The sequence below is a fragment of the Callionymus lyra genome, chromosome 19, assembly GCF_982586985.1.
Source record: "Callionymus lyra chromosome 19, fCalLyr1.hap1.1, whole genome shotgun sequence".
In the NCBI taxonomy this organism is placed as follows: Eukaryota; Metazoa; Chordata; class Actinopteri; order Syngnathiformes; family Callionymidae; genus Callionymus; species Callionymus lyra.
In genome coordinates this window covers 19,856,237-19,868,208 of record NC_141836.1, presented here as the reverse complement: position 1 = coordinate 19,868,208, position 11,972 = coordinate 19,856,237, and the positions used below count along the sequence as shown (strand labels likewise).

Here is an 11,972-nt window from a genome sequence, read left to right as displayed (position 1 = left end):
GGACCGTCCGGCACAACACTTGATGTTCTCCTGACTCGACCACAGCCAAGACGCTGAATGGGAACCAGAGGCTCCTGCTGCTATTTTGGGAATTCTCTTACTTACCGAAGCCTCGGTGGGAGGGAGCGCCTGCGCACGAGCCGCAAAGACAAGTGCGCGCTTTCGTCCACTTGTTCTCTTCGCTTCACCTGCTTATGAACGATGAGGAGGACCGTGCGTGAGCTCGCGCTCGGGAGGGCTCAGGGAGAGGATGCTGCGTTCAGGGACAGGTGACTCAACCAGCACCATACCTGCTCCAAGAGGGAAATCCCCCTTTTTCTCCTGCTTCTTTATCTCCATCATGGATTCATTTGCGTGCCAACTTGTGTTGAGGGGATCCGGGCGACACTGACACCCGCCTCCTGAAGTGTCTGCTCCTCCATCCTTCATTGTTCTCGCCAAGGACGTTCGCCCTCAGCAGCAGCGAGGATGCCCGGGGCGCTCCTCTCCACGGAGTCCCTGTACATCGGGATGGAGGTGGTGATCGCGCTGGCGTCGGTGGTCGGGAACGTGATGGTGGTGTGGGCGGTGAGGATCAACAAATCCCTGCGAGACACCACGTTTTGTTTCATCGTCTCCCTGGCGCTGGCGGATATCGCGGTGGGAGCCCTGGTCATCCCGCTGGCCATCACCATCAGCATCGGACTTCAGACCCACTTCTACAGCTGTCTGATGGTGGCCTGCACGGTGCTGGTGCTGACTCAAAGTTCGATCCTTGCCCTGCTGGCCATTGCCATTGACCGCTACCTCAGGGTCAAGATACCCACCAGGTAATATACTGAGGTGTTCCGATGGATGGAGTGTAATGATGTTGAAATGACCTCGCAGCCCTTCTAGATATTCATTTTCCTCCAGTTCTGCCTGTCACCTGACAACTCATGTGAACCACTTGTACTGGAATAGTAATACTCAGCAGGAGAAATGCCAATTTTAAAATGTGTAAAACAAGCAACAAACCAGAAATTATCATATATATTGACACTAAAACGTCTCTTGTGCGAAGCTACTTAGTCAACCGGTTGTCAGCCTCACACATACTCAAGATTTTGGACCATTTAGATTTGTTTAATCTGTATGTTTTGGACTGAGGGAGGAAACCCGAGTGCCCAGAGTAAACCTAGGCACCAGGAGAAAACAGGAAGACAAACCTTCTTACTATGAGGAAGTAGCTCTAACCAATACGCCAGCATGCACCCTAGATTAATGGACAGAGTGATACAAAATGGATAATGTTTTTGTCTAATAGTCCCAATTTACTAAAGGTACATAGTTAATTAATTAATGTACAAATGTTAGTCTAGAACAGACTTGGCGGAAGTGTGGTCCTTGGACTGTATTTATGTGACCCTCATGCAGTTAAAGATCAGGAAGACACTAACAATTTTATTTATATCTATCGTTCATTATTGGTCTCTAAATATGACCATGTTTTTTGTTTCTGTCTGCTTTTCATGAGTCATTATTGCCCCTTGAAAAGATTGGAGAATTCTAAATACCAAACCCTGCTCTAGAACAAGTGAATTGTTAGCAGGTAAATCAAGAGAATCCTAAACTAATAACGTCACGTAAATACAAATATCTTTCGCTCTGTAATTGATCAAGACGGCGACATACAAGCAAGATTTAAATTGAAACATCTGGTTAGCCATATTTTCATTATCAACCATTATTGTACTCCTGACTGGGAAGTGTGGATGTTGGATGTGCACCATGTGATGATCCAGCAGCATACCTAAAACACGTAGTCAGGTAGTGAGAGTGTCTTTGTAACATTTGCTCTCAGAAGCATAAAAAAAGATTTCATGTAGGTACACCTGATTGTTTCCAAAATCTAGTTGGCAGTCTGCAGTGTCATGATGAAAGCTCTTCTTGGCTAATATGAGCAATTTTCTCTGAGATGCCCCCCCCCCCCCCCTCTGTCTGACAGTTAAGAGCCTCTCATATATCTGCTGTGTGCTGCCAAGCTTGGCAATGGTGGAATTATCCAAGAATAAGTGATTATTTGTCAGATTTGTATAATGTTAGAAAGAATACTTATAAATGTGTAGAAATGCTGGCACTGTGTGTAATATAATGTGCTTATGATCTGGTCATTTTTTGGGGTACACAAGGTATGGATTTGGATTGGTGTTTTTTCAACATGGCACTATTTTTAAGTTCTTAAAGGGCAACTAATGTGTTGACTTTAGTGTCTCTTAAATAGATCTTGGACCTCTATTGTACTCATTAGTTTGTGTACAAGACTCTCTTTTCATTGAAATATTTAATTTAGAAAATGTGCTTAAGCCCTGCCCACTTGTTTACCATAATTAAACCCACCATGCTGTAATTGGTCAAACATCGAGGTTTGTCACCCCACGTCATCAATCTCAGACTTGTATAAAGTAAGCAGACGTGATTACAGCTGGCTGGAAGAAGAGTGAAGCCCCTTTTTATGTCATAATGGGCTTCACTCTTGTAACTTAGGCAATATTTTAGACACAGGGGGTGGGCTAAATACAGTTAAGTTATAACTTAAAAACGGAGCATTGGGACTTACTGCATCTTGGAGAGGATACTTCAACATTTTAACATGTGAATGAGTCAGGAAAGTTGGGTTTTCACATTAGTTGCCCTTGAGCCAATGAGCCATTTAAGATGATAATAAATGTAGCGTCACTATGACTGCTTTCACACTGTCACGGCATAAAGTTCAGGGAGTGTCTCAAGAAAGATGAGATTCGACAGATGTCGCCATTTATTAACAGGATCTGAGCATAAGCCCTCAAGATACACATCAGACATGGATTTCATGATAGTTTAACATGTTTTTTTATTTTGGTACATCTTGGGGCTGGACTTCTAGTGACCAATAATATATTTTTTTTCTGGTTTTCTGTGTTTTATCAAATATCAATATCTTCAGACTGGACTTGCGATGTATATTTTTCTAAAGCTACATCCGTACTTGGGTCTCTAATCTTCTGGTAACTTGAAAAGAGTCGATCACATAACCGGATCTGTTGTCGACTTTAATTTGAGTGGAAATATATCATTTTTTAATACAGCATTGAATAAGCCATGATGCAGCGTCCTTCTCATTTCATGAGATTCATGTCAGCTAACAAAGTACAAGTTTACATTAATTATTCCTTATTATGTGCGGAAAGATGTCACGTAGAAAAGGCTGACAAGCTGGCGTAAGGCAAAAAAAATATATTTTGGAATCAATTACCTGTAAATCAATGTAAATGAGATCAAGAATAATTAACAATTAGGTAAACAAAAGGTCTAATTGTCTGTTTCATGACAAAAAACTATTTTGCAGACCATGGTCACAAAGTGCTTGAACAACAGAACAATACACAGTAAAAATACATACAAATCTAAACAATTTAAAAGGTCAAGACAACACAGACAAAAAAAACACTCCCAATATAATTAAGAAAAATCCTGCACAAATAAATATATCTTAAGATTCTTCTTAAAGGAGTCAACAGACTCCATCAAAAGGTTAAACCTGGTCAAGACTGTGAGCAACTGAAGCTATTTTCACATTTATACTGTACGTTCTGCTACTTGTAGTAACATTTACAAAGATTTTTTTAAGAGAACACTGACACAAAATCTATTCAAAGCCAAGATACTATGATTTAGTTTTTGCTCCATTATTTAGCTGACTTATCTCACACATTTCCAAGTAAAAGGATGTGTACATTAACCATTCATTTACTGTCTTGTCTTTTGGTTTTCGCAACATTGAGTATACAGGACGGCTGTTAAAATAGACACGTCCCCAGAGTCCCTCCAACATTCATTTCCTTCTGGTTCCACCTGTCAGGATGCGTTCACACCAGCACCTAGGTGACCTTTTCACCTTAACTCACATGTCAGCTACCAAGCGCAAGCGACCAGCCGCCATGAGGGATATTGGTCAAAGCTGGGAGGTGTTGGCTTAAGTTTGGAAGAAAGACTATAATTGCAATTGAGCTTTGGTAGTTAACACAGCTGTCATGTTAGGAAAGTGTGGGTCAACACCATTCAGTTCACCACTATGTCCAATATCTATAACACGTGTTTTTTTTATTAAGTGTTCATGAAGGGCTTCACCCCACCATCCTGTGACCTTTTAAAAAACAGACAGCGAGACAAGGCTGGTCAATGATTGTCAATAATGGAAGCAAATTGTGGAGCTACAAAAGACTTAATGAACGGTTTGAATACAGATGAAATGTCCTAGCTGTCGATCAAGCCTGATGGGAATTTGATGAGCAATCTTCAAAACACATCATTCATCAAACATAAGTGAATCTGCACACAGATTTGCACATAAAGGTTTGCACGACTAAAAACCCACTCCACATTCATGAACCCGCGCAGAAAACTCTGATACACTTGTGTGTTTGAAAATCAATGATTCTAAAGTGAGAGAAGATCATAGTAATGAATGAAAAATGTGCATTATTCAAATTGCAGAAAGCTTGATTTATGTGCTTCCTTAAAATTACAATAAATTATTTTGAGCAGTTGTAGATTTTGGTACTATCTAAAAGAAAAGATAATGTAATTTTTGTATAAATGCCAAAATCCCAAAACTAATCATTTATATCAACCAGTTAGTTGGGACCATTTTGTCTTTAATGAGAAAAAATGACAAATGTTTTACAAAAATATATATATGATGTGTTAATATTCAAACCATGCTCTCCAAGCTAAATATAGATTAGTGTATTATGATGTTAATCATCAGAATTGTATAACAACCAGCACCTCTGAGGTAGTTCAACTAGATCTGGTAGAAGGTGTGTTTATTTGGTTCAGCTTAGTTGTAGCTTCATTCCATCAGTGTAAATATGTGTGTGACCATGTGTGTTCCTCATCTTTTTTGTAAAGCATCTTTGTGTCCTAAAAAGTGCTTAAAAAATGTGACTCATTATTATTATTGTGTTTTACTATAAGAATAAATGTTAAATAAATAATCCAATCGGTTAGAAATATATGTAACTTTTGCTCACGTCTTCAGCGTTAGCTTGAACAGCATCTCAAATGTAAACACCGAAGCGCTAACTTCTCTGGGAGAACCAGATATGATCTAAGAAATGTTTTAATTTATGGTGACATGTTGGGCGTGTTGCTTACTTGCGTTAGCTCTCATGTTAGCAAAGATGACAGAAAATTTACGACGTCTTCCCTGAATTATACACTGTTATTCTGAGCAATGATTAATCTTGACACAATGATAAATATAGCTAACAAATGCTTAATCGTCAGTATTACTTACTAACTACTTAACCAAACAAGTCGTCCAAAATCAGTTGAGAAGTGGGACATTGTCCGCCTTGTCATCATAATCTAGTCATAACATTGTAGCTGGAGTTAAGCTAATGGAAATGAATGGATTCTGCGTCAAGCAGACATCCATAATTATGTCAGGCGTGATTGTCTTATTGTATCCAAACATCTGAAGTTTGTACAGATATTAACACTTCATCAAACACACTACACTGTCTCATCACAATAAAAAAAAACAAATAACATTTGGTTCCACTGGGCGTTCAACCGGATTCATTTCTTGTTCTCATTAGGACTATATCATTCTCTGTCGCTTGGAGACCGAAATGATCTTTGTTTTTGTTCAGTCTCACTGCTGGAGACTTTCTTATCACACTTAACTGAAACAAAAGACAAAGCAGACGAGCTGAAAGGCGTAAAAGATAAGAAGAGGAGACCAGGGAGATGCGAATGTTTCTCAGAATATGAACTTCTTCTCTCTATTGACAAGAACAAAGAATCAGAGTTTGCATCAGTGACCATAATGTGTTGCTGTGTCAAACAACACAGAGACACACAACCAAGACACACTCTAAAACCTACTGATCAATTCAACTTCTCAATAAACCTCTTTCATAAAAACCAGAGTACCTGGAATAAACCCATACAAGATTTTTTTTATTTTTCAACTACTATATATTGCCATATTGCAATAGTTTTATTATTACCAATATTATTTTAGTTTTTTTATTATTCCTATGTATCATTATAATATTATTTTAGCTGTTGTTATAGTTATTTATTTTATGATTTAGTCTAATGTGTAATTATGTTTAATATGTTTAAGAATCTTATCCTTTGTAATTCAAAGTCATACATTAAAGATTCAATATTCAAGAGCAGCTTTATTCGCCAGTACATATTGGTATACATACGTGGAATTATCTGTGGTTGTGGACGACTCCGGAATTTGTAACAAAAATTAGAAAGTATAAACAATATCTAGAAAATTCACAATAGAAATAGTAATACTACTAATTAACACAGTGCAAAAACGTCAACAGTGCAAAAAATGAAGTATAAATGGCATGGTGGGGATCTACACATGATTGTGTACTGATGGTTAGAGCACTGACGTCATAGTTTTGGCATCACCACGTCCTGTCATATCAGATGTCTTGCATGAAGATCTCACTAAAGACGATCTCTGACACGTACATCCTGGATCAATACTAATGCAGCCTATGAAACCATGAGACATCGTGGAGCATTTCGATTTCATGGCGTCAACTGTATAAAAGGTCAGGTGACAGTCATAGTTGTGTGTTTTGTGTGTGTGCGAGTCATCACCCATGAGATTTGACAAATATGAAGGGTTATGGGTTTCAAAGAGGATCCATAATTTGACCGCTCTCTTGAAGCTTTTGTTGTTCTCCTTCCTGCCTTCAGGCAGTTTTTTTTTCTTTCTTTCATCCTATTGATCCTCTGAACCTGTTCCCTGTCCACCTTGCCATCAATAACACAAACAAACAGACACCTTTATTTGCACATTTTGTAAGCGATTACTGACTGCTGTCTTTGCCATTCCTCTCGTTTCACTTTCTTCTGTAAATGTGACATTTTTTGAGCTTTTCGGCCACACCAGTCTTAGACCCCAGGGCAGGAATCTAAAGGGCCTGTGATGAGGACGAGTTCAAAGAGGGATTTTTGGAAGATCAGATCCCCTGACCATTTTGAAATGTCAAACAACTGTGCACTGTTGGGGTTTCATCTGCTGAAGGAGCAAATATGTTTGTGAAGCGCAATAGAGATTATCTGTGATGTTTTGGTTGTAAAATGTTCATTCACTGCTTTGTCATCTTGGTTTAATGCTGCAGTGGTCAGTAGTACAGAACATAATCAAAGATGACAAAGAGCTGATTTACTCAATTTATTTATATAGTTTAAGCACTGTTTGTTGATCCAGCATTTTGACTGGAGATTCAAAACAGACACACACGAAATAAAGAAAAACATGCGGTGAATTAATAAATTTACAGCTAGCTGAAATAATGTGTATAAATAATATGGATATAAAAAGATTTTATTGAACCCAAATATACCAAAACACTGAAGAGAGAGGGAGAAAAGATGAGCGTATAAGTTCAGGTGTTTTGTGGGTCTTACAATGAACTGAACCAGCTTCAATCCTGAAAATCATCCCTATTTACTATGTAAATTAAAATTTAATCTATTTCCAATTTCATAGGGATTTTCTGCCCCTGCTTAGAATTAGCTAAATCAACTTAAGGGAAATCAATCATACTTAGTATGTAATAGGTATTGTTTAGATTTAGATTTCATTAAAATTGAACGTATTGGGGGTCTTCTTGGGCCCCCCTTACTGCCAAAAAAAGGTCAGTAGTCCAGATGCTCACATTCAAGACATTTTTTCAAGGGGTCTATAAGAAATTCTCATTAAGAGAGGTGGTACAGTGGAAGAGGTGCTTAAAAAAAACGATAAACAGAGTTTTTCCAAACAGAAGGATACCAAGAGAATCATCAGTAAGATGGTGCATCCAAGTTTAGCTGAAATGTTCCTTTACTAGTCGCAGAGGTGTGTATTTCTGCATTGAGCAGCACAGTGGATGAAAATGAAAAGAGCAATGGGGAAATCAATTAAAATAACATTTGAATATGCAAAAAACTGGAACATACAGCAATTTTCCTTGACCTAGATATTCAATAATTTCCCAGAATGGGCTGAAAGATGAGATTTTGATACTGTTTGAATCCAGAGTTGCCGTTTGAGTGATAATGTAAGACACACGTTCAAGCTTCAGGTTTCAGTTGTGAACGAATTGCTGACACGATACTTTGTCTTCCTCCCTGGTAGGTACAGACGGGTTGTGACACCTCGCCGAGCGGGCTTCGCTGTGGTGATCTGCTGGACGGTGGCTTTCATCGTGGGGCTCACTCCAATGCTGGGCTGGAACAACCTGAGGCGACTCCAGGAGAACGGCTCCATTAGCTCCGACCTCATCATCACGTGTCAGTTCGAGAACGTCATCAGCATGGAGTACATGGTCTATTTTAACTTTTTCGGCTGGGTGCTGCCACCTCTGCTGCTCATGCTGCTCATCTACGCCGAGATCTTCTACATGATCCACAAGCAACTCAACAGCCGGAAGTTCACCAGCAGTCACTCAGACCCCAACAAGTACTACGACAAGGAGCTGAATCTGGCCAAATCTCTGGCTCTGGTCCTGTTTCTGTTCGCCATCAGCTGGCTTCCTCTTCACATCATCAACTGCATCACACTCTTCTGCCCGCTGTGCGATAAACCCATTGCCCTGGTCTACATTGCCATCCTGCTCACCCACGGCAACTCCGCCGTCAACCCAATCGTCTACGCTTTCCGCATTAAGAAATTCCGGATGGCCTTCAAGAAAATCTGGCATCAGTACTTTTGCTGCAAGGACACGCCGGCTCTGGAGATCCAGCCCAGTGACAGGAAAGAAATGCCCAACCTAGATCCTCATCCGGGGATACCTCCTATGGAAGAGAAAGCCGATCCCTCGCGGCAGCAGCCGCTCCCCCTCCAGGAGCAGCTGCCGGAACGGCGGCCCGAACCGCACAAGGAACAGTCTCCGTTGTTGGAGCAGAACAATGTGAAAGTAAAAGAATGACTGAAAACAATCCGACAAATGGGCATTATATCCTGCCGACACTGAGCTGGCTGTGAATTACAACATTTTCCGGGAAAGGAAAGCAATCATCTGCAATAATTGAAGTTCTTCCCGGCAGCCTTGCTCCATCTCTATCTTAGTAAAAAAAAAAAATATTAAGCTTTAAATAATTTGGTTATCATTACAGCTTGATTATTTTGCATTTTGTAGGTGTCCATGATGAAAGAAAGTCTTACAATCAACTGCATTTTCTTACTTACTTTCTTTTGGATTCACCAAAACATGAATGTAAAGAGAAGGATATATATAGGAAACTGAGTCCAGCCTGCTGTTTTTTTTTTTCTGTAGCCCAAAATGATCTTCCCCAATGTACAGACCAGCTCTACAATTTAGTGCTCCGCCGTCTAACCCAGCTTCACTATTGGTTAAAGGGCTCCGCACTATTCGTAGAACCTGGGTTACTATAGAACTTTTTGAATCCAGCACTACGTAAGACTTATATTTTTTGCATGTTTGGTTTAATTTTTTTAAACAGTCACACAGTAGTCATTATTTTTACAGAACACAAATTGTGCCCCTGTCTTGTCACCCAACTGACCTGTGTGTGTGCTAAGTACTAAGTACTATGAAGCCTATTTTATCTTTAAGAAAAACCGAAAACGGGCCAGACACGTAGCATTATTACATCATGGGAATTTCACCGTTCTTTGCGGAGCAAATAACAAATTAGTTCAATATTAGATATTGTTATACGTCTTGCTGCTTTAACCATGAGATCCTGATTAGGATCTTTTACCAACATATACTGTATCATTTGGTTAAGTCATAAGATGATTGCTCATGGTGAAACAATTTGGAAAGATAGTAGAGTCGTTGGGATGTAATGATGTACAGATCTACCTCAGGCGTAACAGAACCTGGGCCAGCTAAGAATGCAGTCCTGTGCTTTTGAAATGTGTTTTAAACAATGTTTTCAGTATATCCTCCTCTACGTCTCATGAACATAAAGGATCAACTTTTGAATATTCAATTAAACATGGGTCCTTCTGTGAAACTGGTGCCTTTTAATGCAGCTCTCTAATATGTCAAAGGTTTTTCAAAAGGTTTGATTTATGTGTGAGTATGCATGTATATATTAATTTGCTATATACTTTTTTCAACATTCACAGTTTTGTGTACATCATAAACTTACTTTTCTATATGTTTCAACTATAATTCAAACACTAACAATAGTCAACCAATATTTATGTACTGAAAACAAACTATTTTCAACTTTATTCTATTTTTCTTTTTTCTTTTAAGTAATTAAATCATTTTAATATAATTGTAAGTTTAAATCCTGCACTTTTTATTGAGTTTTAGAAAGGAAATGGACAAAAGACTTATCGCATTGCAATCCAATTTTCAACCACATTATTTAATAATAATTAATTATCAATTTGGTCAAACGTTTCATAATTAACAGCATATTTTTATGAATATAGAGTATATCTTAGCTGCATCTAATATAATATTAAAGGTTGCTTGTCAGACAAGGGCCACAAAAGGTAATCGATATTATCTTATTAATTTTTTTGTAGTCGTGTGTGACTGCGATTTTGTTCATTTTCTTTTCTTTTTCAAACTAAACAATGTATGTAGTGATTGTATTCATTCTTAAAAAAAAAGAGAAGGGAATTGTTCAAACCAAATGTAGGTGCAGAAAATCGTCTGACAGGCTGTATCATTTTAGAAACCCGGGTGTATATAATCTAATGTCACCAGTTTCATAGAATAACCCACCAAATCATGTCATGGATTTAAGCTTCTGCTTTACACTTCAAGTTTTGTCAACCTCTCAGGTTATCCTGGTGATTTTTTATTGTAGCTTTTGGATTCTATTCATTCATAGTCTTGTTCTTTTCCACACACTTTTCCTCTCATCTGTCATTAAAAGGCATTGAAGACATCTAAATCATCTAAACAGCTCTCGGCCTGTTTAAGCATAGATTTTTTTTTTTCTTGATACCCAGTGACTGTACAGCTATGTAGCTGCCTAATCCAGGACGTTTTTTGTAAACCCCTTAATGAAGAACACATCGTTGTGTCGAAGAAGCTGTGGACCCTCTTTTCTAAGGTCTCAATCGCACAATGGGGACTTACTCAACGGCACTGATGGGGAGAAATTCGCAAGAAGGATTTTGTCCTATGGGAATTTGTGATTTTTCTTTTTTTATTATTATCATTTCCCCTGGACCGTCTTATGGCTTCAGCAGCACAAGCAGCTTTTACCCTCTCAGAAGCTGCGTGCAGGAGTCTGGTCTTCCCAGGCGGACAGCTACTCATGAGGGAGAAAGACAAGAAGCACTCAAAGCTCCTGGTTTATCCATGCTGGTGGTGTGCTCACAGCTGCAACCCAGTCTCTCCTCCAGTCCAACTGATAACACCTTATCTGAACACACCAGTTGGCACGGTGGCTCCTATGGCCTTACTCAGTATTTTATTCATGTAAGCTGGACTTTTTTCCACTTGTGTTTTGTGCAAACTCTATTAAACCAGGGCGTATGTTAGGTAAGCTAGTGAACCGTGTTGAGAGCTACTGTGGTATGAACACTGTAATAGAATGTAGTCTTTTTCTGATATTGTTTCAAATATTACCCACAGTATACAATGTATTTTGACTTTTCTATAAAAATCCAGCGGCCATATGTTTGGCTTACTTGAAAAAGAAAAATCAATAAAAAAAACATACCGTTGTGCACTCTGACTCCACTGTTGTTAAAACAACATTTAACATGACGTCTTTCCTATTCATCACAATGACGGCATGTCTAACACAGTTATCGATATTTTAAAGCTTGTACTGAACCGCATTTCAGCTTGGATCATAAAACTACTTTTATGAGACAATTGTATTACACACAGACAAAGAGATGGACAGAGAGACGATGATAGTGAGGTTTGTGCAAGCATGTACTTACAGATGAGCGATCGACTGGACTTTATTTATTTGAATCATCTTGTCCCTTACTTCAG

General features: G+C 38.8%; 1 protein-coding gene across 1 annotated transcript; it reads left to right on the top strand.

Moving 5' to 3' along the window:
* Window positions 1-434: 434 nt before the first annotated feature.
* adora1b (adenosine A1 receptor b) lies at window positions 435-10,424 on the top strand. Its single transcript, XM_087782116.1, has 2 exons — window positions 435-809; window positions 8,165-10,424. Exons 1-2 carry the CDS (start codon window positions 469-471, stop codon window positions 8,955-8,957), a joined length of 1,134 nt encoding a protein of 377 aa, XP_087638242.1. The 5' UTR covers window positions 435-468; the 3' UTR covers window positions 8,958-10,424.
* Window positions 10,425-11,972: the final 1,548 nt, after the last annotated feature.